The 25,206-nt window shown below is 42.9% G+C and overlaps 2 protein-coding genes across 3 annotated transcripts; one reads left to right on the forward strand and one right to left on the reverse strand.

Annotated features, from left to right (window-relative positions):
- On the reverse strand, positions 1–20,980 carry tnrc6ba (trinucleotide repeat containing adaptor 6Ba). 2 transcript variants are annotated; one of them, XM_029527305.1, is made up of 22 exons: positions 20,611–20,980; positions 18,719–18,805; positions 16,228–16,249; positions 15,600–16,037; positions 12,555–15,503; positions 11,798–11,962; positions 11,387–11,583; positions 10,923–10,997; positions 10,231–10,437; positions 9,912–10,031; positions 9,589–9,714; positions 8,516–8,695; positions 7,934–8,056; positions 7,619–7,823; positions 7,242–7,409; positions 6,942–7,085; positions 6,246–6,389; positions 5,437–5,529; positions 4,799–5,002; positions 4,450–4,517; positions 4,055–4,194; positions 1–2,579 (listed from the first exon to the last, which is right to left on the reverse strand). In XM_029527305.1, the coding sequence occupies exons 2-22, from the start codon at positions 18,773–18,775 to the stop codon at positions 2,009–2,011; spliced, it is 6,396 nt and encodes a 2,131-aa protein (XP_029383165.1). In that variant the 5' UTR covers positions 18,776–18,805; positions 20,611–20,980; the 3' UTR covers positions 1–2,008. The 2 variants fall into 2 exon arrangements, with proteins under 2 accessions (XP_029383165.1, XP_029383164.1); XM_029527304.1 differs by having other exon boundaries at positions 18,719–18,808.
- LOC115059682 (probable endonuclease 4) lies at positions 20,718–24,433 on the forward strand. Its single transcript, XM_029527306.1, has 8 exons — positions 20,718–20,749; positions 21,166–21,302; positions 21,385–21,594; positions 21,698–21,880; positions 23,029–23,160; positions 23,451–23,555; positions 23,703–23,832; positions 24,214–24,433. The coding sequence occupies exons 2-8, from the start codon at positions 21,167–21,169 to the stop codon at positions 24,284–24,286; spliced, it is 969 nt and encodes a 322-aa protein (XP_029383166.1). The 5' UTR covers positions 20,718–20,749; position 21,166; the 3' UTR covers positions 24,287–24,433.
- Positions 24,434–25,206: the final 773 nt, after the last annotated feature.

Genomic DNA, 25,206 nt, shown 5'->3' on the forward strand with positions numbered 1-25,206 from the left:
TTCAATTCAACCTTTATTATCTTGTTCTTTCCTGCTTTAAATTAATTTCCTCTCCTTTTTGTAACATCTGAAATAAATGAAAATATCCCGAACAGGAGTGATAATAAAGACTGACTTAATTTAAATTGATACATAATAACAAACAGTAAAACATATGTAATGTCTTTAACGTGTCTGTAAAACACTGTTCCAGCTCAGCTTGGTATGGTAGGATTTGGCATCTTAACAGAAATGCCTTCAGTTGGTTGCTTTGTCTTAAAAACAAAATATTCTCTTATTGCATTTGACAGAAAAAAAAAAAATAATAAAATATACAAACAGGAACAAAATGCGGCTAAAAACACAACATAAGAGACATATGCAATAGTGCCAATGTTTTTGAACTTTTTAGCTATCACAACAGTCAATCAAGCAAACAAACAAACAAACATGTACACACACACACACACACACACACACAAGCTTTCTCTCAAATGCAAACTGTCAGATTAACATCTAGTCACTTCCCTGACTGGAGCAGGTAAGTGTTCAAAAGCAGACACTCACTCACGTACACACTCACAAACGTCACTCATGAATCTCTCATGGACAAGGGGGGGAAGAAAAAAAACAAAAACAAAACAAAACAAAAAAAAAAAAACAAAAAACAAAAACATTCAACATCGTAGCAATAACACAGACACTCCCGATCATTATCGTCGTCATCTTCATCGCATCCTCCTCCATTCGATCATACTGTCAACACTCCTTTCATGCACACACAGGCAGGCAGGAGGGCACCTTGTACAGCGAGTAAATAAGTAATCTATCTTAGTCATCATTAACATCATGACAATATATAATAACCAACTTGATTTCTTGAGTAAGAAAAAATACAATAGCGAGGTCAGTGTTTGAAGGGCAAACCCCAAAAACAAAACAAAACAAAACAAAAAAAAAAAAAAGGACATCTCTGGATTTTCACAAAGTTTCACACATTTCTCTTTTCTTTTATAACAGAAAAAAATAATGATAAACAACCAACGTACATCAACAAGGAGATACAATTTTGCTTGTCAAATATAAGAGCAGTGTGTAACTGATGAGAAGGTGTGATGCTGCTGACATGGCGGGCGGGCGGCCGCTGGGTGTGAGCCAAGGCCACTGCTGTTGTAACATTTAGTCATCCAGTCAAAGTCTGTGTAGTTGTGTTGTAGCTCTGTTTCAAAAATGGAGGGATTTGTGGAGGATGTGTCAACAACAAACCCAAAAGGCATATAGTGCAAGTTTGGCTAATGTTGTTTTTGTTAGGATTTTTTTTTTTACCCTGGGTCCCATGTTGATGGCATATTTCCACCAAGGTAGAGGTGTCAGTACCTACTAAAAACACTCCTTTTCCAGATCTCAAAGGCTGCTGATCGTCCATTTGACTCAGTAGTGTGGCGCTGTCCCAAATGTTCTACAAACTCCAGATCCTTCTCTCTCAAGCTTCCAAACGTGAGAACTCAGAAGTACGCCTGCTAGGTCTACGAGGGCTCAGTCGGCAAGTCTGAATTTTGAGATTCAACCATTAAATAGTTATACAAAAGAAAAAAAATGTGGCACACTAAAAACAGCAATAGCTAAACTTGTTGACATGTACGACTCTGGCTGAGCCTGTCTACAGTGCATGCCTGAGTGATTGGGTCTCTGAATGCAGATGGGGTGGGGTTTGGAGTAAAAAGACAAAGAGCTATCCAGTTGAATGATGGATTTCACCTTTTTCCCCCGGTTCAAGTTTTACTGTTGTCTTCATTTAAAGTTAAGCGTTTTAATGTGTATATGTGAAACGATTTGCATGTACTGCATGTAGGCTCTGTGTGTGTGTGTGTGTGTGTGTGTGTGTGTGTGTGTGTGTGTGTGTGATAATATTTCTGCATGTTGGGTGACCAGTGTAGCTTTAATTCACGTCTTCTGTGCATGTAAATAAGTACAGAGTGTGACACATGTATTACAGCTCGGGTGTAAAGTGTGTGTGTCAGTCGGACCCTCATATGGAGTCAGCCCCCCCACCCAGCAGGTCTCCAGGCAGCAGTGAGGCGGGGCTGCCCATCTGGTGGCGATCCTCCAGTGCCGGGGAACCCCAGAGGCTACTGCTGGGGTACCCTGAACTGCTCATCCCACCCATCGCCCCCCACAGGCCCTGCCTTCCAGCTTCTACACCTCCAGCCCCGCCCACCCCAGCCCCATTGGTGCTCCACTGGGAGAAGATTCCCAGCCCAGAAGGCCCCTGGGTGGAGGACTGGTCTGATGAGCTGCCTGTGCTGTCCAGACCCTGCCACCCAGAGTTGGAGGGCCCAGCTCCTCCATTTCCTGCTCCTACAGCTGTGGATCCTCCATCTACTCCTACTCCTGCGCTGCCGCCTCCTGCTCCACCTCTCTCACAGTTTCCTCCGTTGCTGTTTGCTCCCACTGCTGAGGTTGCCGTGGGCCCAGAGCTTGCAGAGCCAGCTGTGGAGCCTCCACCACCTGTTCCTCCAGCCTGGGAATGTGCAATGTAGCGAGCCACATCTTCCTCACTCACAAACTCTGCCAAGATGGTGGTGTTACCCAGAACACACCTGGCATAAACAAAGAGTCTTTTAGTTTTCTAAGTAAACTACAAAGACATTGACACTAAATTCTGCTATAAAACACATAAGAAGTCTCCACAATTGATTGAAAAATAATCCAAATCACAACATGCCAAAGTGCAAAATTAGGGCTGGGTGATAAATTGATTAATCTGAATTTTGTAGTTTAGGATGATTTGTTTTGAATGAAAAACAGTTTTCCACTGCTTACATTCCCCTTGGGCTCCCATAGTTCAGAGTGGTTGGACCTCATTGCCTGATGTGATTCTTACAAATGCAGTGACAAAGAAGTCTTTGCAGTGATGTGACATCAGGTTTGCAATCTCAGATAGATACATACAGCAACTCCACTAGGACAAACTGGTGCCAGACCCAATTGGGATTCACGAGAAAACTCAAAAGAAGAACTTTTGACACTAATTAACTAATTTAACCCAAAGTGGATATTTTGTTCAAATCCCAGAAGGGAAAACCAAAACAAATTAAGAAATTGTTTGAAATAATTTCTTTGTTGTTTGAGTTTGTTTTTAAGAAGGATAAAAATGGTTGAAAGCATAAATTGACTTTGGAGTGGAATAATTGGAGGTCTTATTATTTAATTCATATCACCCAGCCCTTTGCAATATCCAAGTCATGGTAGGTGCAATTTTTCTGGTCAAATGTGTCACAACTTTGTTATGCATTGTTAGTAATGCAGGTGTTGCGGTGGTAGAGAAATTCCACAGAACATTTTCATCAGACATAATGAAACATGTTGTTTGGTAGAAGACCAATTAAAATCCCAATAACATCTTTTCAATGAAACCAAAAAATTTCACTGCAATCACATATCGCAACATCAGCCCAGGTAAGCCAGTGACTTTTTTTTGCATGTCTTACTGTACTGTACCCCTTACTGTACCAATTCTGACTATCACAATGTTCTGTTCCGGTTGCTGATATCAAGTATTATTGGATAAAGTAATGATAATGAACTTGATGACCTGTTGATGACCTGTTTATTATGAGACGGGCTTGGACTGACTAAATAAATAAATAAATAATTAAATAAATAAACAAACAAACAAACTGTATCTGATGTGTAAAGAAGAATACGAAAATATTTGATGGTGAACAAATTCTAATCTAATTTAAAATTTGATTGATTTTAATAATAGTATTGCCAACAAAGGTCAGTCTATCTTTAAGGAATAGTTTGACAAAAAAAAATAATTACTAACTTTTTTCTGCCTTGTACAAAGAAATTCTACTCAATAGTTTAAAGGTCAGTGAATTCCATGTTATAGTTTTTTGTTTGATACATACAATTTATGCCACTGAAGAATTTTATTGGGGGCTTTGTGCTTAACTATTTCTTGGTCAAAAGGGCTTCCTTGAGTCTCTCCGGGTTGCCAAGCAACTCATCATACACGCATCAGAGTGATCAAAGAGACTTTTCTCAAAAACAACAGACTGAGTCTTACATGTGGAGTGCACTCTGGGCTTTGGCTGCCTCCTGTTTGGAGCCATAGCGTATCAGAGCTGTGCCCTGGGTCAGGCCAAGGTGAAAGGTCAGTAGGGGGCCGTGCTGCATGCAGATGGTTCTCAGTGTAGAGCCATCAATCTGCAAGAGTATTAAAAAAAATAAAAAATAAAAAACTTGAATGGATGCATGATGTTGACAGGTGGAGGCATGAGATTCAGAACAGTGTTTAATGTGCAATCAGTTTTCTGAGCCTGTTTAAGACGAATTCATGAGGTAGGATTAAAAAAAAAAAAACCCCAAAACAAAACAAAAAAGCCTTGGCAGCATTAGTGCAGTTATGGCTCGTCTTTGTAGACTAAATTTATTAGTTCTATCAATAATGTGTGTATGTACCTGTGGTGTGAGGTTGCTGAGCACCAACCAGCAGCTTTCCCGAGAGCTGCTGTCACTCCAGGTTGAACCTACAGAGAGAAAGAGAAAAACAACTTTTCAGTTTTCCTATGTTCCCTGTAAATACACTTTCACTGTATTTCCCCCCCTTGGCCTCATGTCTAATAAATGATGAACAAATTTCCTCCTGCTCTACCTGAAGCTTGGCTGCTCTTCAAATTAAAATGGACTTGAGTTGCTGTTAGAGCCAGCTGTTTTTGTGTCGGGCCTACATATAATTCAGCTGAGTTTTTCAACAAATGCCAAGCCTAAATGAGGGAAGACAATCTTGTGAGCATGAAAAATGCATTACCAGTGGTACTGGAGCCACCGCCCCAGCCCCTGCCGGCCAACCGAGGGGCTCCCCCCGACCAAGGGGAAGGCGATGGCTGCTTCTGACTGGCTAGTCCTGGAGGTGGGCGGGACAGCTGGGTCTGGCTGCTGCCACGGTTGGCTTTCCAGGACTTGTGTCCGATGGGCTCTGGGGGCCAGCTGGTCTTGTAGTCTGTGTACTTTGCTGCAGGAAGACAGAAATGTGAGTGAGGGTATGGAGGGATTGTAGACCATAATAACAACAACATGCAATGATGTCAGTGTTGTAATCAGGCCTGTGTCAGTTGTCAAGACAATCAGTTAGGCCAAAGAGACATTCAAATACATTTGGTATGGTGTGGGATTACTGATATAAGCAGGGTGCAGGTGCATCTTTGTCAGTCTACAGATTTGAGCTCCTGCAAAATCAAAATAACATAACCTTTGTTCACTTAAACTGTTTTAAGTGTTTCCTGGTTCTGTTGTTATGGCAGTAGCTGTCAAATTTGAAACCGTCAAATCAAAGTTAAATGGCACGTCATGCACTAAACATCTAAATCATGATTACAAAACACTTCTTTTACTCTAAAGATTTTCTGAATCAACATGTGGAGGAGAGATGTGCTTGTGCATTGTTACCTGAGTTGTGTGCGTTGCTGAGGGGACTGTCTGAGGCACTGTAGGGCCAGGCACCAGGTGAAGGCAGCAAGGTGTTGAGGGGAGGGGTGGAATCTGCAAACAGACGCATCAAAAAAACAGTGTTAGAGCTGACACAGACCATGCAGTAGAGTTGCATAGTGGGAAGGGCCAATTATTTAGTGTTGAAGTGCTGTCCCCCAACTTTTTGCTATTTCAATTTTTCCCTAGATAATATCCTGCATGTTACTGATCATATAAAACACTTTGTCCACAATGATGAGCCTCACTCGCTGTTCAGAATTGTTAGAATTCAAAGGTGGTAAATTGTGAATTCATCTAAAATTTAACCACAGACGAATAAAGTGAATACATTTGAACTGGAGACTGTTTTCAATTTTGTCGACACTGCTATTTTAAAAATTTTTTTAAACATGTGGATTTGAAATTTTCTTGTCAACATGCATCTTAGGAATTGTGGTTATCTACCAAGAAGTTGTTAAGAACAAAGGCAAGCAAAAACAGGGCTTAACGTTTTGCTCTTATACTTGTACATTTTGTTTGGGAAATATGAATAACCTTTTACTTCCAAAAGCTACTGTGTCCACCTAGGCCCCTTATCATCACAAGTCTATAGCTGAGGTTACTTATTGCTAATGACTCTAAGCACTGTAACTGTAACTTTAGGATCGTTAAAAAAAAAAAAACAAAAAACAAAAAAAAAACCAAAACCAAACAAGAACAAAAAAGCAAATCCTCCAATGACAACATAAAGTAACAGTTGTACCCAGTGCCATCAGACAAATGCTCACCTGTATTATCTTGTAATAATTGGTGCTCAGTATCATTGAGGCTGGGGGACACTGCATTTCCCATCATGCTCCCTGGGGTCATGTAGGGGTCGGATTCAGGGTCGACGCGGTCAATTCCCTTCCATGGCACACCAGGCTGGAACTCTGGAGGAGAATTGAAGTGATTTTCTGAGTGTTTTTTTAGGCTTTGGATTATAGACTGGAAGGTTTATGAGGTGGACTTTTGGCTAGTAGTACAAGAAAATGTCTTGTAAAGTTGTGTTGTTAAGCTTGTTAAGCTGTCTATACATATACAGTCTATCTTGATGCAGATAAAGTTACTGTTTTTGATTCCAGTAACATTATGAAGGATAGAGCTTTAAAGTGACACTTCAGATGAAATGAATACAGTATGCCATATTGCGATACAAAGCTAACTTATGGTGAATTCAAAATGCACTCAGACACAATGAGCATTTGGGTTGTTGTTTTAACAGTAGTCTGTAAGATGACATGTTGTGGAAGCCAGGGCAGGAAATTTAAACATGATAGATGATGAAGTTGATGAAGACTCTCTACACTTCAGCATCAGAAATACCATGTAATTTTTCAAACCAAAAGGTAAAAAAAACAAAAAAAAACCAAACTTAAAGAAAATGTATATAACCTCACTCCCTTATTCAAACCCATCTTTGTTATCACAACATTGACACTCACCAGGGGGCCAGCTGGGCGTGTTAGTGGGCTTGGTAACCATCTTTCCAGGGGTACGATGCCAGTTGTCCCCCAACCCATCTCCAACCATCATATCGTACTGAGAGTAGGGCGAGCCCCCTGGCATCTTTATGGGGGTGACAGGACCTAGGAGGTTGTCAGAGTGTGATGATGATGCATGCTACATCCCTGAACACCAATAGGATTCACAAATTTACTTAATTTGTGACTTCACATCTAATCACATTAACACTATCTGAGTTCTCAAACAGAGGGATGTATAAACGAAGAAGGCCAGCTCACCATTTTTATGGAATGCGTTCTCAGGGGAGGATGTGTCTGGAGAAGAGTGTCCCTCCATCATCCACTTGAAGCGGGACTGCTGACCTCCCAGGTCCTTCATGCCTCCAGGTCCACCCAACACAGAGCCACCCAGATCCAGACCTGGAAGGTTCATCCCTGAACCAAACCCTGATCACAGAAAGGGACAGAGAACAAAGGCAACACCAGACAAAATTAGTAAATCCTTCCAATAGAAAAATCAAGGTCAAAATATTCCCGTGTTAATATTGCTGCTGGCCTAACAAGTAAACTTTATCAAACGTGAAATATGCACTTTAAATTAGCTTGAATAAGGTGATGTTCCTTAAGTCTTTATAAATTTAGAACCAATTGCTCACCAGAGTATGGTCCAAGAGTTTTTTGATGCAGGTCAGCCACCGATCCTGCTAGTCCTGGATGGGGCAGGGGATCAGTCACAGGCAGTTTAGGACCCCCTAGGCCGCCAGCACCATGGTGGGAAGGGGAGAGTTTGGAGCTGCCACCTAAGCCCCCAACCTGCTGCTGCTGCCTCTGCTGCTGGAGCACTGCCATGATCCTGGCCAACTATGGAAAGATGACATAAAAAAATTAATTAAAAAAATTGTCATTCAGGGGTGAAGGTTGACAGGAGTGTCTGCTACATAAGGATTACTTTTATGTGTGCATGTGAGTACCTGTTGAGGGTCAGTCTGCTGCCGCACATTAGGCGTGAATTTCCTCTGGTTTTGCAGGAGTTGCTGTTGCTGTGTTTGTGGCTGTTGCTGCTGCTGCTGCTGCTGGAGGAGGAGCTGGCAAGCCTGAACAAGCATGGACAGAGTGAAACAAAAGAGTAGTGAGGTGGTAACAGAGACAAATCCAAACCATAAAAATATTTTAAAACTTCACTCTGTGAACCCATTGGTCTACTAAATGCTATGTAGTCTAAGCCATATGTCCTCTAAGCGGTAGTAGTCACTATCCAGCTATTTGGTTCATGAGTCAGAGCTGAAACCTAAGTTTGTTTAATGAACATCACTGAGTTTGAATTAAAAAAATATTCATTATAATCATTATATTCTAAAATATTTCATTAGTATTGAACGATGACTCATCTTAAAACAACCATGTAATGACTATGTCACTCGATACATGAGCATTGATCAACTAATGTTAAAGACTGGAAATGCAAAGGAATTGTCAAGGGTAAGTGCTAAATTTGGGATTGTGAAATCAGATACCATTTCCATAAGATTCAGACGTATTGCGCTATTGCTCACCAGTTGAAACTGAATGTGAGGCGGGTAGATGCTGCTGATGCTGCTGAGCATTGCAATATGCTGCGGGGACAGCTGTGGAGGGAACACACCTCCCCCGACTCCTGCCACTCCTCCCACGCCGCTAACACCTCCCACGCTCCCGCTGGGAGGGGGCATCTGCTTCAGCACGGAGCCTGGCACCTGGAGACAGACGCAGCGGAAAGCACACCTGTTACCACAGAAACACTTTGGTGCTGTAACCCCTGGCAACTACCATAGCTTAGTGTTTCTCCCTGATTAACATTGATTCTCTTTCATGTTCTCATTAGCTGGTGTTAACAAGTGACTTCACTAAGTGAGGGAAATTGATTCAATTCCTGGACAAGACATGAATTTCACTTTGTATTCTTTAGGGGCGAGCAGGAAACATGATCAATGTTGACCTGAAGAGTGATTATGCAGTCCAGGAAGTTCACTAACTAACAGATGCCATGCAACGAGAAGACTTTGTTGTAAAGGCTCATAGAAAGAAAAATAGATGATTACACATTGAATCTACACACGAAATATGCAATTGACCCCACGCATGACCTGGGTATTGTGTGGTAATCCCACACTGCATGCATGAAGCTTCAAATATTGTCAAAAGCCGATTTCTGCGCTTAATTTCTACAGATTGTAGTCACAATATTTGTTTCTGCCCACACAGACAGTAAATATATGCTAATACAGCAGATAGCACACTGGTTCCCTCTAGTCATTTTTGTCAAACTGAACATCCGCTGACTGTAACAAGAGGAGCTACAGAAATTTCTCTTTAGGGCCAGAAAAAAAACAAACTAACTAAAAAAAAAAAAAAAAAAAAAAAGCAAGAACAATAAACATGGGCATTGAAAAACATCTTCCAACTGGAAGTAATTTAGCTTTCGTACTGGTTATTTAGTTGCAGACAAACAGTAAATATGAGTCACTCTACAACTGATTTACACTGACAGTCAACCCACATACTTCCTGTGTCAGTGTTGAAAAACAATCATTCCATCAGATGGAAACAATTCTGTTTAGTAAAATGAAAGTTTAAAAAGCTTAAGTACCTGAGGGGACAGGAACTGATGAGGCACTTGCGCTCGTATCCCCGGGGACTGGTTTAAGGGTGGGACACTTGGCTGGTGTCTTGACTGACCCATCCCTCCACCACTGCCAAAGATACTGTGACCACCCTGTGAGTCATAATGGAAAATGAAAATTCTGAAAACCCAAAACACCAGAGAAATAGATGATCTAATACACATATTGAATACAAAATATGACAGGAAATTTTGGGGGCATATTTATTTTAACCCCCTTGTCAAAAAAAAAAAAAGAAGGATCTAATGTCAAGATGGTAGGACAGAAACAAAAGGAGTGGTTATCTTACTTGTCTAAAAGGGATAGTGTGGTTGAAGAGGGAATGGGGCTTGTAGACAGTGGGTGGTGAGTACAGAGAGCAAGGACCCTCCTCCCCAAGGCACCCATCCTGATTGGTCAAAGGCAAGGTCTGTCAGTGACAGCCAGGGGAAGACCAATTGAGTGGGAGTAACAGAATGGGGAGTGGGGCAGGGTTGAGACAAGGAGAAATGGGGCAGACGAGGAAGAAAAGGTAGAATCACAAGAGAATAGTGATAAGGACAAAATGTTATCTAAACATGAGAAAGACAAAAGAGACAAATACCACTAAGGTGGTAGTAGGATGCTACCTTGTCATAATATGAACCAGCATCACTGGATGCTGCCTCTTTGGAACCAGGTGGACGATAAGCCATCCCCCCTCCTCCTCCTCTTCCTCCCTTTCTCATGTCTCCATTGTAATCATTCAATCCCATGCCTCTTTTCTCTGCTTCCATCTTCTTATCCTGGTGAGACCCTGGAGCCAGGTCAATGTTCGGGCCACTGGGATCATCATTCTGCTCCAGATAGAAGACCACCACCACCATCATTAACAACAGGGTAGAATCAAAATATATACATCTGGACTTTTTAGCCCTTTAACTCTGAAGAGTCCTTTTTTCCATCTGGACTTTTTGTTTATTTTAACCATAAAAGCACCAGGAGATGTCCTGTTAATAAGTGCTTTTGCCCATACCATATGTGAAAGAAATGTATTAATGGCGAACAAATTCGCCAACTTCCAGCAACAACAAGAGTAGAATTACTGTAATAACCCTATATTGGCTGTGAAGCACAATTTCTGAGCTATCAGAAACTGCTGCTATCTGAATTTCTCAGACAGAGCAAACATTTGCGAATTTACAGTAATTCAGTCTTGCCGGCAGCATGCTTGGTTTAACAGGGTTAAACAAAAATTTTATTAATTAATTTAAAAAAAGCTGTGAACTGACTGACCCGAAAAAGCATCATTCCACATTTACTGATTTGTCCTGCTACATACCAGGAGCCCCATATTAGAGAACTGTCTGTTGATGGGATTCATCCATGACTCTCCTCCTCCAGCCTTCAGTGGAGCCTGAGAAACAAAATACAAAGTCAGAGTACAGTCATTTCTATTTTGCCAGGGTTACAAAGTTTTCAAAGGTGACATTGGCTATACAAAACATATGGAAAACTTTTTAAAGGTGAAAAGTATTTTTCCTATAATTCTCAGAGGGGGATTGATTTATCAAATCTAGCTCACTAGCTCACTCAAGAGATGTCCATCAAACAATTACTATTTAGCAACATAAACACCATAGATTTATTTGAACTTATGTGGTGGCAGAAAACTATTTCTTAAAAAATGTATCTAAATGTATGTAACATCAAAGTCAATGGACCCAAATATCAGGCTTTTATTCTTTGAACCAATCTTTTACAAATTTCCTTTTCAAGGATTCATCTTCTTCACTAGTAACCCACCTTGTTGCTAGGTTTCTTCCCAGTGTGGCTCTGGCCCCAGCCACCATTGCTTCCCTGTCCCCAAGACGAGCCGCTTCCCTGGGAGCCAGCGCTATTCCACATGCCACCTGCCTCCTCTTCATCCTCCCAGCTCGAGTGACGTGAGGCTGCCACAGAGCCTTCTTTCTCCCCCCAGCCATCTTGCATAGACTTTGAACCTGCATGGAGAAAAAAAGTCACTGTTAATACCATGTACGAAACTGATATTAATTCTGGTTTTCCTGTTTTAATTTACATAACCTACTACTACACAAACTATTATACTTGAAATGTCCAAAGTGGACATCTCAACTGTTATGGATTATGGTTATGCCAAAGAGGCACAATATGCCTTTTTCACCAAGTGATTTAGCTTTGATTTGAAGTTCTAACCAGATTTGATGGGGTTGGGAGAAGGATTTCCCCAGCCCATTGGCTTCCCTCCAGCATTGTCAGTGTCTCCCCAGCCTGTAGGGGCATCACTAGGTTTTCCCCAAGCTGCTGTGCCATTGTCTACTGTGGGACTAGTTGGAGGAGTGCCACCCCAGCCTGATGGACCTGAAAACACACATTGACACGTTATTGCACAACATCTGGACTACATGCAGCCTGAGCTGCTTTTTACACTGGTGTAACCATAACTGTATTTGATGGTTTGCAATGATTAGCAATGGTATTGAGATTTAAACTAATCAAAACAGAGGGCAATGGCAACGTTCTTGCACATATTTCTGCATGGAAATTAAACCATCTTCTCTGCAGTCACACTATTACCCTGCAAAAGTGGACTTGCAGAAAGAAGAATTATTTAACCATGCTAGTTAGGGCTACCAACTGAAGGTGCAGTATCGAGTGCTATTACTGTGGTTTTGGAGCTCAAACTAAAGTGATAGTAAGCAAGCACCTGGCAAAAAACCCCCACAAAACAAACAAACAAACAGACAATCAAACCCCAAAACAAAACTGCATATGTATCCCTCATGAGTTGTTGCTTTGTTATGCTAAACTTATGCTAAACCAAACAATGAAAAAGCCTTTCAAATGTAGACAGTGAATGAAATTCATGTTTCAGTTTTTCCTTACTTCGCTGAAGATTTTATACAACTTGACAAATTATTATGATCAAATTGACAAATGTCAAATGACTCACCCATAGCAGACGCTTTCCCTGGTCCATGGCCAGTGTTGAAGTCTCTGTTGCCTCCAAGCCCTGCAGCCTGCCTGGTAGGTTGCTGCTGTATTGGAGGTCCCTGCTGTTGCTGTGGTTGGGCCTGACCCTGAACATGTGTCTGCTGGCCTGTAGGGGTGCTGTTTTTGTCCCACAAGTTGACCGGCTTGTAGTTGTAATTGGTTGGGTCGCCCCACGCTGATGTTCCATCATCTATCTCATTCTTCCTGCTTATGGACTGCGGCGAAGGTTCCTCCCAGCCGCTTGGTTCAGATCCACCTCCTCCAGGGCCACCAGGGATAGGCCCCGAGGTCCAGCCTGAGCTTTGGTTCTGATTCTGGGCTTGAGAGATCGGTTTCCTCCCCCCGCCCCCTTGCATAGCCCCTTGGTCCAATGCTTGCTGCAGCTGTGGATGCTGATTACGGGGCTGTGATTGTTGCTGTTGCAGTTGTGCCTGTGGGCCTGGGATGGAGCCCAACTGGCTGTTTGGCATCTGGTGCATTTTATTTCCCCCACTCCAATTTTGATGGGGTTTGGACCCCATTCCCCCAACAACTCCCACCCCCCCTCCACTACCTCCTCCCCCTGTGCCCCCTGCTCCCCAGGTTCTCCGAGGAGGATTATCTTCCCAGCTTCCCCAAGGACCCACACCTGAGTCCCCACCTGAGTTTCCACCTCCATTCTTCCTGTCATCCTCCCATCCACCTCCTCCACTATTTGATTTGGACTCTTGCTCTCCCCAGTCCCTACCTGCTCCTACCTTCTGTCCTGATCCCCACCCCGTACCTCCTCCATTTGAACCCATTTCTTTCCAACCCCCAGCACCTTTTTCCTCCTGATTTCCTCCCCAGCCTCCACTCACTGAATCACTCTGAGACCCAAGATCTCCCCATCCTCCACTGTTTCCTCCTCTGCTATTGTCTCTCCATTCCTCATTCCCCCAGCCCTTGGGTTCCTGGCCATCACCAGGCCCTATGCCTTCCCCACCCCAGCCTGTAGCCTTCACTTGCTGGTTATGTCCTGGTATTACCCCTGGCCCCATACCCGGTCCTGTTGTGGTCACTGGTCCAGATTGTGATACGCCAAGATTCCTCATGCTGGGGCCTGAAGGTTGTGGGGCTCTCCCAGACAGAGAGGCCCCACTACTGCTACTGTTGCTGCTGCTCTCCCAGCCCTCACCAGAGGATCCAGCATTTGCAACCAGGGAAGGATTGGCCCCTGGACCCACCGATTCAGTGATTTGGGTCCTGGTTCCACCAGAATACTGAGATGAACCACCAAGAGATGATGGATGCTTTGATGTTGCTGATGACAATCCAGCTTTACTCTGTCCTCCATGTTCTTCAACATCCCAGGCCGTGTTTTGTCGGATCTGTGTTTGGCCCCATCCTGTGTTTGACAGGACCCGTGGGTCCAGATCAGATCGGCTTAGCAAGTTCTGTAAGGCAGCTTCAGCATTAGGTGCCTGGCGGCGAGGACGACTATGACCGTTGTTAGGTCCACTCCCGCTTCTGGAATTTCCACCACTGGATGAAGATCCTCCACGTGCCCCCTGTCCTGCAACCCCCCCGCCCCATTCCCCAGTTTCACCCTCTCCCCTCTGATTGTCCCAGACTCTGGTCATAGTGGTGGCTGTGGAGGAAGAAGAGGAGGTGGTAGGAGGGTTGCCAGCTGTGCTTCCCCCACTACTGCTGCTGTTACTGCTGCAGGCTCCACCCATTCCCTCTCCTCCTGTATTAGCTCCCCCAATAGCAGTGGTGGTTCCACCCCAATCACCACCAGAAACTCCTCTCTCCCCTCCAACTCCTGATGACCCCCACCCTCCCTGAGATACCCCAGAGGTTTGACTAACATTTCCCCCAGTTCCAGCGCTGCCCCAAGCATTAACCCCACTAGTGGAACTTGGATAGCCCCAACCCGAGGTCCCATTGTCCCCTTCAGCAGCTGCAAATCCCCCTGTACTACCCCCTCCACTCTCCCATCCATCAGTCCTTGAGGCACCCGTTTTGGAGTTAGCTGCAGGGTAAGAAGGCTGGCCTCTCCATGAGGAGGCAAGACTGTGGTCTCCCACACTCATCGCACCTCCTCCCACACCATGGTCCATTCCTCCCCCACTCCCTTCCCCCGCTGCAATTTTTGGTCCCGCTGATTCGCTGTCCCACTTCCCCCCTCCCATCTCTCTGTCTCTGGATTGCATTTGGTGAAGTTGGTGCTGATGGGTGCTTGATTGATTCACAGATAAAGTCGGGTGACCCCCCAGCACCCCGACTGCCCCACTTCCCAGGCCTAGGGGAGCAGAGTTGTTGGCAGACAGAGACCCTCCAAGGCCTTGGTTATGGAAGGAAGACGGACCTCCTTCCCCTGCAGCAGCAGGCCCATCCTGCTGAACTAGGGCAGGCCAGGCCGAAGGGTTGGCATTTGGATTGAAGTTGGCACCTGGTGTCCCACTGCTGCCATCGATGGGGCCACTGGCATCATGGCTCCCTGGCACAGCGGAGGCTTTGGAAAGTGAGGAGGGCTGTTGTAGCAGAGGCCCAGCTGCAGCTACTGCATTCCCTCCTCCAAGATGACCCTGGGAGGCAGCCGTCCCCCATGCCACAACATTGGACGACTGCATACATTCATTGGGCAAAGAGAACGAGGAAGTGGGTGAGGATTGGTTGCCAGAGGCACTGTTGCTGTTCACAGGCATTCCATTGTTGCTGCTGCCCCCGCCAGCCCTGGTAAATGAAACTCCTCCTCCATCACTGCCAGCGATGCTAGGCCACTCTTCCAGGTCGTTGCCATCGACAATCACCTTCTCCCTGCCCTGAGAGGAGGTCTGGCTGCCTGAGCTCGCCCCCCACATGGAATTTGCATAATTAGAAGTAGTAGTAGAAGCAGCAACTGATGATGAGGTGAGGGCCAATGAGGAAGCAGCCGCACCAGAATCTGAGAAAGCAAACACACATTAGAAGCTATTACCGCAATCAACTTAAAATGGAACCATTATATGCTAAATATGACCTACAGATTCCTAACATTTACCTGAGACAGCAGCCATGTTTGCATTTGGGCCATCCCCTCCTCCTCCCCCTCCCAGCAGCATGGAGGACAGTGGCGGCTGACCCCTCTTCAGTAGCACTTTTTGGTCCTGCTGGCAGCGGAATCGCGGCGGCACTTCTCTCGGCATGTAGCGTGGTTGCTGCTGAGGCGTCTGGGCTCCGCCTCCGCTACTTGTGCTGCTGTTCCCAGTAGCACTGGGGCCGCCAGCGATGGAGGAAGAACTGGTGGTGGAGGTGGGCTGTCCGTTGGCCACCGCCAGGCGCTTGGCATTGTTGCCGCCCTGTGACGGGGTGGCAGCACTGCCAGGGCCTGAGGTGGCTGGGGATGGGGAGGCAGAGGGGGTGGGTCCAGGGCTGGGGGAGGCAGAGCTGCTCTGTGTGGCAGGAGACTGGGTAGACGCCGGCTTGGTCAAGTCTGGCACTGCATGAATACAGAGGGCAAAATATTGCCAACCAACATAAGGTTTATAAAAAAAAAAAAAAAATTGATGAATGAAATATATATAAAAAGTAACTGTCTACTTATCTATTTTCAGAAGAGATACAAGAACTTTGGTGAACAACTAATATCAATGGCTAAATATACACACATAGACCATTGTACTGCTTACCTTTGTTTTTTTGTTCTGTAACCTAAAAATAAATAAAAAACAAAACATTAGTTTCTTGCCCATAGCTCAAATGTCAAAAAGACATTGTTTTTATTACAAATGTCTGTAAAACAAAATGATTGAAGTGGGCTCACAAACATTAAAATGTAATTGTGAACACATTAAGGGGAATGAAAAAAAATTTAAATAAATAAATAAATAAAAAACTGTGTAGAGGTCTGCCAAGATGATAATGTATCATTCCCATGTTCAAGACCTTGTTTTCAATGGTATTCTATAGGGCCGAAGGGTTAATAAAATTTCATTTGAAAATGCAATTTCAGACACTGCATATAAAAAAAAATCTCAAAAGGTTGCAATGTAGAAAATACTTTGTTTCTTGCATGCAATTCATGTCTCATCATGAAGACAGATTGATCTGGCCACCAAGAAAACACAGCATTGAAGCTGTCAGTTATCATTTCTCAAGCTTTCAAATTTTTCGGCCATGTAATTTAATGTATGACTGTGTAGCCATCAAACTCAATGCCTGTGCTGTCTTCATGTATCATTAAAGCAGATCAAGTCACTCTTAAAAAAAATTCTTCTCTTGTCTGAGATGAGTTTCAATCTTGTCAACTTTATTACACATTGATCTGACATTTAAACTGGGAGGTGTGGGAGCCACACCAGAGGAAATAAAACAGCTCTCCACTAGCACTTGAAAATTTATGACATTTTTAAAAATTAATAATTTTTAAATCTAATAAACCCTGCATACATGTTGGGCCATGTCAGGACATGGTTTTTTTTATGGTTTTGTTTTTTTATATTTTCAATGGATGTTTTGTTTTTTATATTTTTTATTTTTATTTTGATGAGCTCCTGACTAGGTGAATTTCCCCTTGGGGATCAATAAAGTTATATCTATCTATCTATCTATCTATCTATCTAGTTAACACTGACGGCTGTAATCCCAACAACAGTGTCTTGTCTTCCCATTAGTTGCATTTAATATTTTCAAAGCAATTCCTCTGAGGTTCACATATTCTGTCAAGACTTTGTTGAATATAAACCCTTTTCTTTAAAGAGGAAATGTGTAAGTAATTAATAAATAAAATAAATAAAGATTACTCCACTTACCTTTCAAAAAAAAAAAAAACACAACTCAAATGGAAATTGCTTATACTAGCCATGTGTGTCAAATTGACAACTTTAAGAAAATGTTTGGCTCCTTCCCAATAAAGATAAAGTCACAAACTGATCATTTTACCACTCGCATAACATACCTGCTGCTGTGTCAGAACAGCAACAATTACAACTTTAATGCCAAAATGGAAACAGACTAGGAACAGAGAGGCAAAATAACTCACGGCAGTAAATTTATCATGCACGACTGTCAGTGCATGTACCCACATCTAACTGATTTTTACTGGAAAAGCAAACAGGGAAGTTGTTAGGCAGAGGCAGTCCCCAACCCATTGCTAATAAGTCAGACAGTGGTTCTCAAATGGGGGTACGTGAGATTTTAAAAAATATACATGTTAAAAATAGAAATCAATTCAAAAACCCTTAAAAATGGTTTAGAGTTTTTTAGCTGAGCACCCCCTAACTGTTAGTGGGTACTCAGGTGAAAAAAATTATTTACAGGGGGTATTTCACTGAGAAAGGGTTGAGAACCACTGAGTTAGAAGATAAGCTAAATGTACAACAGCTTACAGTAGTAAACAACAAAATATTAAAAAGTTTTGTCATGTTTATTACCCAAAATTCACTGTCCTGTGAGCAAATTATTTAAACAGCCTTTGTTTCAGAACAATTCTGGCCATTGGTTTTTCAATCCCTATCAGTGGTTGAATACTTAATACAGGATCACTATAAGTGGTTTCCATTTTATTTACTCTGAACTATTGAAAATACCAGAACTTCCAGACTATAGAGCACACCCGAATAAAAGACGCAAAATTTAAAGAGAAAAATTGTTTTGTACATATATAGGCCACACTTGTTTATAAGCCGCAGGTGTCGGAAATATGGGAGGAAATGGCATATAGCAGGAATTATGTTAAACAAAGATTTCGCCTTTTCACAAGATCAATCGACCTTAACTTGAAAGCTGTATAATATGCATTATTTTGTGTTTTCTCCATGATAAGGGGGTGTGCATGAAGTGCAAAATAAATGACTGATCTGAAAAATTAAGTGTGGGTGCGTTTAATTTAAAAACGGTCATTGGTCCAAATACAGTCCTAAATGTGGAAAATCGTAACTCATCCCTAAAACTACAAAACAGCATAAATAGCAAACCTCATCAGTAAAATTAAAGTGATATACTGATATAATAATGATATACTCAACAAAATATGAAGTGACTTGTTCTAAAATGTTACCAAGTTGCTGTAGAACAACTCTATCTGCCATTTTAAAAGATAGTGTGTATTGTAGTTCTGAAATTCAACCTTGCCGATATTGCAGGAACACATAAATACCCAATTAATTTGAACACGCTCACCTTCTGAGAGGCTTCCCTTTTCCTTTTGTCGTCTTTTTTCCTTTTCTTGTCTTCCATGAACTACTGCTCCTGTCCAGATACTCCTTTCTTCTAGAGAGAGAGAGAGAGAGAGAGAGAGAGAGAGAGAGAGAGAGAGAGAGAGAGAGAGAGAGAGAGAGAGAGAGAGAGGAGGACATGCAAAATTGTGACCAATTTAAAAATCACTGATTGCTTATTTATATAAATCACAGCTTAGGTTAACAGTTAGGGTTAGTTAGTTAAATCATGGGAAAAACACAACACTCTAGTTGCTTCAAGGCCACTTCCAGCTTCATTCGCGTGGTTAAGTGACATGTACTACAGGCTCAATGGATCAGCCATCAGGTACTAGACCAAAGCATATTGTTGGACATGTGGGCAACAAACACAGTAATTAGCCCCATCAGAAGCAGGCAGAATCCTGTAAGATTATCACACTCGTATATTTACCCAATTTAGACAGTTTACAAGAAGCTTGATTTTGTCAGCACACCGACTGAGTATATGTGGTTGAAGAAACCACCACTGAAGGTTCAAGACACTTGCTTGTGCTTAAATTGTTGTAGGACTGAGTGAGAGAAAATCTTCAGGGTTAATCTCTTTGACAACTGCAACAAGGAACATACACAACCCAAGAATACCAAATAATGCATTGTCATTAGGTTCCCCTCTATGTTAACATGGAAGAGGTTGATATGGATAAATCTAAAAGTAGATACTTCAATATTGACAACTACAGCTTAATTCTATTGTAAGAGTCAAAAGCTTTAAACACATCTGTTGTTTTCTTCTCCCGAAGGTGCAACCGGTACTATAGATGTGCAACCGTTCACCGATCATTTATCTTAGCTTTAGGAGTCTAATTGGCTTAGAAAATATCACTCAACTGCAGTGCAGTTAGGGAAGCACCAATTTTAAAGACAGCGATATAACCTGACAAGGTGTCTAACATTTTACTTGTCGAGTTATTAACATAGAAGAGACCAGACGGGGGAAAGTGTGCTCTCTGAACTTCTAAGCCCCGGTGGCCTCTCGTTTTCACTTGATTTCGTTCATGCTCAGTGCCATAACATTTCCAGGGGGCAGAAACCTTTCCATCACGGAAAACGAAACCGACGTCCAAACTGAAATATGTGTGACCTCAAGCCTGGCAGATCAGAGAGTCAGAAAGATTGTATGATTTTTTTTTTAATCATGAGCTGTCAGATCTGCATTCAGCTTCGTCCAGCTACCCTTCAAATCACAGATAGACGTTACACCGGCTAATGTTGCCCTATTAGCCCATTAGCACGCAGCTAGCAGGCATTACAGCATTTGAAGAATCGAGCCAAAAGTCATAAAACAGTTCGCGTGAATCAAAGATAAGAATTAGAACGGATAAACTGAGCCACATATAACCGAAAATGGTCAACCATGGTCATCCCAGTCCTTACAAGTTTATACAAGCGACAATTTTCATAGCAGCGCCTGCTAAAATATTTCGTCGTTGGCTAACATTAAGGAGTGGTTTCAACCCATTGCTGAAAATCACGCAGACATTGAACATCGCACATACGTTGATGCTAGTAAAAAAACCAACCTGCGTACGTTTGGTAACTACTCCGGTCTCTTTACACAACCATCATAAATATGGAATACACGGAGCCACATACCCAGCTCTGCTAACGCAGATACAGTTAGATCATTGCTAATGCTATCGGACGTTAAGCTAGCTCGGTAAGCTAAGTTGTCTACTGACAGCGGCTTTAAGTGGCCAGACTACCGTCATTGCCTTGTATATCACAGTCAAATGTGTTGCAGTCATTTGGTGCGCATACAAAAAAAGAATAGTATGATAACATTTTTAGAAATGCTAGACACATGAAATCACTTACCTCAAGAATCACATATGAAGAAAAGCTAGCGTGCTAGCTAGCTAGCTTAGCTAAAGTGCTTCAGTGCGAATTTTTTTTTTTAGCTTTTTGAGGCATTCGTCGAGGCTACAAGAACAGCGACGCCTGAGCGGATAGTCAAGTAAGTGGCAGATGATGAAAACACGCGATTAACAAGCTACTGTCGTGTAAATAAGTACTAATGTTGTAATAGTGTAAACCCTAATGTGCAGAAGAATTTAAATTTCAAAGCGCTGTGGAGTCAGTCGGTTGACGGGCGGCCATTTTGCTGCTGAGTATGAAGCGTCTCCAATGGCCAGGCTATGGCAGCTGCGTGGAGGCTCTCTGACTGGCTGCTTCCCACCGAGAGGAATGAATAAAACACGCTTTTTGACCTTCAGAAACTTTTGACAGTCAAACTCGGCAACACTATACACGCAGGCCGACAGAGCGCCCAAACACAGCCTTGAATCGTTTAAACAGAAAAGAAAAAGGCGCGCGCACTCTTTGCAGCTGTTTGCTAATAAACAAAGGTCGTTCATTACTTTGTTTTGACAGCATGGCGCCGGGAAAGAGAGGAGCGAGGAAAAGGAAGAGTGGAGAGGCTTTGGGAGAGGACACAGAGGGGTCAGGAGACAGGAGGAGGAAGGACCGCGGGAATAAGAAATACATCGGGGCTCACGTTGGCATCCAAGGTGAGGTTTAATGTCCCCTCCTGAAGGGATGAAGACACACTGTCCCTCTCACGGCTCCTCTGTCTCCGTCCTGCGGGCCCAGGTGGGATATGGAAGGCGGTGGAGTCCTGCACAGAGATGGGGGGTAGCAGCTTTGCCCTGTTCCTGGGCTCCCAGAGGTCCTGGAAGAGGCCCCCACTGGACCAGGCAGCTGCAGCCAGATTTCAGGAGCAACTTTCCCTCCAAGGATATGAGCCAGCTCATGTCGTGCCCCATGGCTCTTACCTGATGAACTGTGGCTCTCCTAAAGAGGGTTAGTCATGCAAAAGGGGACTTTTCACCACCTCTCACCTGTCACCTCGTCTCCTCTTTTCTTTCGTCAACCTCCTGTGTCCTCCTGTTTGTGTTGCACCCAGATGTGTTTGAGAAGAGCCAGGCCCTGCTGGTGGACGAGCTGAGCCGCTGCAGCCTCTTGGGCCTTCACCTGTACAACCTCCACCCCGGCTCCACGCTAGGGGCCATCACCACTGAGGAGTGTGTGGACAAGATCGCAGGCGCAATCAACTACGCTCACCAGCAAGTACCTGCTGTGGTTACAGGTACAGAGGGGTGGCCAAAATAATAGAAACACAGTAGTGTGAGCTGTCATCACAATAAATAGTACTCTGATGAAGCTTGTAATATTTGGTGCTATTTCCTTCCTTTTAAATATATTTAGTTCTGGAATGAAGAAGGTCAACCTGTGACTGCAGTTCTCTACTGTAATTTATTTTCCTTTGCTATGCGGCATCGTTTGTTTGTTGTATTTGGGCCTGATGCACCCATCATTCATGGTGTAATCAATGTAAAACTTAAACAGAATTGGTAGCAGCATTCCACTTTAACGGAGGTCCTGTGATCACATTGTAAATACAATTTTTAAGGAAGGCAGGAACTTAGTGGTAAGTGATGTCAGACAGCCAACGTTGCTATAGGCCAGCTGCAAACACTGCAAAATTATGTAATGTAACAAGGGAAGTGTGTTTAAAATGAACATTAACAAAAAGGAAAGCTGCTGTAGCAAAGAGGAACAGGAACCACATTAACACTGACTGACTTTCAATGGGATCTTTGCCACTACAAACTGCAGCCTGAAAAAAATAACAGCTTTTGAAGATCTTGTCAAGCTGTGAGCATAATGAGCTTCATGGAAACAGGAAATCGGAAGTTACTGTAAAGCAATGTATGAATCTCAGTGTAGTGACAGATATTAAAGTCAAAGCCATGCCCAGTGGGAACAGATTTAATTAGTGGGTTAAATGCATTTGCATTTAATTAATAAAGACAGGCTTTACCACGTCTTAAAACCCTTGGAGTCTCAATATTTTACCATTAAAAGTCAATTATCTGTCATCTCCATTTCATATGAAGCTGCTCCACCTCAGGTCAATCTTTGCATTAATCCATAACTGTGCACAACTGATGACAGGCTCTTGCATTGCTTATGATTCATGGCACCAACACAGTCTTTTTGACTCGCATACCCCAAATGCCACTGGTGTGACAAGAATACATTGCAGTGGAATGACTGCAGAAATGCTGAAGCAGTGGCAAACAGGGCCCTCAGACAGAGCCTCTGCCACAAACAACAACTGAATCAATGTAGCGTGTGTATCAGGTGTTGTGGCAAGATGAAGGACACATGACTTATTTAAATGGAATATCCAATTGATACTGCTTTCTTTTCTTTTGCCCTTCATGGGGTCAGTGTTGGAGAACATGAGCTGTCAGGGAAACACGGTGGGTGGGCAGTTTTCTGAGCTGAAGAGCATCATAGACAAAGTCAGAGACCAGACTAGAGTTGGAGTGTGTCTGGATACCTGCCATGCCTTCGCAGCAGGTAAGTGAAACCATAGACTGACCTTTGTCCAGTACTGACAGTAAAAGGCAGCCAGCCCTTGCCAGTGGGCTGGTGTGCACATTTCCTCTCCACCAACCAAAGTTGATGCAATCCAAGTGTATATAGGGGAAAACCATTCACCTCTAGTTGAAATCTGCTCGTTCTCTCTATTACTGAGTTAGAATCTTTTTGAAAACCAAATATAAAATAAGACAGCTTTTGATTTGCCCAATACAGCTATTCCTTAGGGGCTACCGGCGTTGTTTCTTTGTGTGGTGTTGTCTCGGTAGGATATAACCTGTCTGTAGAGGGAGGAGTGAAGGCCATGCTCAGGGAGTTTGACCAGGAAGTAGGGCTCCACTATCTCAAAGCTGTCCATCTCAATGACTCCAAAGGTACAGCCATAAAATTAAAACATAAAATCCAGACAGATTTATAACATGATGTACTTATTACAATTAAACATACTGAGCATTTTTCTGAGTTTTAACTCCAAATGGAGGTTGAGGAACTCTCTTTGCTGTTGCTGTCTTTATATGCAGGTAAACTGGGCTGCTGCCTTGATCGACACGAAGACATCGGTAAAGGTCAAATTGGAATTGCTGCTTTCCGAGACATTGTTAACGAGCCCAGACTGGATAGCATCCCTCTGATCCTGGAGACACCTGGGCGGTAAGATAACTACAGAGATAAGGACTCTCACTGTTGGAAATAAATATGGTCATAATAGCATGCAACCACGGCAACATGTTTAATTAAATGGTGAAGTAGGATAATTGTGGAAGAGCACTGAGTCATAATTTGAAACGACCAAATAAAATTTTTTGTTTGTACATTAAGAAAAAAAATTCAAATTATTATTTATATACCATAAATGTATACTTTTAACATCAGAAAAAATAGTTTTGAATGGAAAATAATAAAAGAGGATGTGACTGTTTTGATTACATTACCAGGTTCTCATATCCTGAAAGTCTGGTGTGCGTCTTTTAATAAAAAGAAATGAGTCAAGTGGTGAAGCTGTTACACAAATATGGTGTCTTTGTCCCGCAGGCCAGGATTTGAGTATGCCGAACAGATTGAACTTCTCTATTCCCTCTGTGAGGAAAACACATTGATTGATTAATTGGCACTGCTAAGGTGAAACTGCAGCTCAGTTATCTGTTGAGTCTTACTCAAGGACCGAAGTGGCTGGACATGGAGGCTAACCTCATTAAGCATTTTAAGAATTTCAGCTGTTAAAAACAAAGATGTGTGCCTCATCTCTGACTTACTCCAGTTGAATAAATGTGTTCAAATAAAGATTTTTGTGTGTGCGTGGTTGTCTTGTTCAGCCTTTAGAGGGCAGTAAGAACGCACAGTTTCAATACAAAGGTAAAGTGGGCCCCTGCTTTCAGCTTTCTGCTTTCAGAGGAGTCAGGTAGGGATGAATAGAGCTATAACTTAAGTGGACATTTTTATTGGACATGTGTAATACTGCTGACTGACAAAACACATGTAAAAAAAAAAAATTACAAAACATAACTTGTTTATAAAAATCAGAAATATATTTAAGAACTTAATATTTATGTTTTCACCTGCAACATTTCCAAGCACTAAAATGATGAGAATGTAAAGTCTGTAAAATGGGCCATCATCTTGGCAATGAAGTTAGCATCACATGTATGTCTGCATGTAATTGATATTTGTCTTGAAACTGCAGATTGCATAATTCACACACAAATACAAATGACCACCAGCTTCTTCCATGGTGAGCTCTCACATTCCCCCACAAATGGATCCAGCTGTTGAATACCAACACTTTGCTGGAGCTGTTGGCCCCTGGGAGGAGAGCAATTGATCACACCTACTTTAACACCCATGGTGCACGCAAATATGCATTTACACACACACGCAGGAAAAAACACTGAGACCTGGGAAGACCTCTCCACTAGAGCCTGACGATGAGAAAGCTCTGAGACAGCATATATAGAGAGACGTAGGAGGCTCATGGGTGTGTGACTCCGCTGCTCCGTTAGCTAATAATTGTCAAAATAAACAGAGTTC

The sequence above is a fragment of the Echeneis naucrates genome, chromosome 19 (genome assembly GCF_900963305.1).
Source record: "Echeneis naucrates chromosome 19, fEcheNa1.1, whole genome shotgun sequence".
Classification (NCBI taxonomy): Eukaryota; Metazoa; Chordata; class Actinopteri; order Carangiformes; family Echeneidae; genus Echeneis; species Echeneis naucrates.

Bases quoted from the DNA above. Each gene is read 5' to 3' on its own strand.
- tnrc6ba (XM_029527305.1), bottom strand. From the start codon at position 18,775: ATGGAAGACAAGAAAAGGAAAAAAGACGACAAAAGGAAAAGGGAAGCC. The intron at 10,438-10,922 runs GTATGTAGCAGG...TATCTGGAGCAG, and splicing joins TCTCTAATATGGGGCTCCTG to AATGATGATCCCAGTGGCCC. The intron at 5,003-5,436 runs GTAACAATGCAC...GTCTTCCTGCAG, and splicing joins CAGCAACGCACACAACTCAG to CAAAGTACACAGACTACAAG.
- LOC115059682 (XM_029527306.1), top strand. From the start codon at position 21,167: ATGGCGCCGGGAAAGAGAGGAGCGAGGAAAAGGAAGAGTGGAGAGGCT. The intron at 23,161-23,450 runs GTAAGTGAAACC...TTGTCTCGGTAG, and splicing joins CTGCCATGCCTTCGCAGCAG to GATATAACCTGTCTGTAGAG. The intron at 23,556-23,702 runs GTACAGCCATAA...CTTTATATGCAG, and splicing joins CCATCTCAATGACTCCAAAG to GTAAACTGGGCTGCTGCCTT.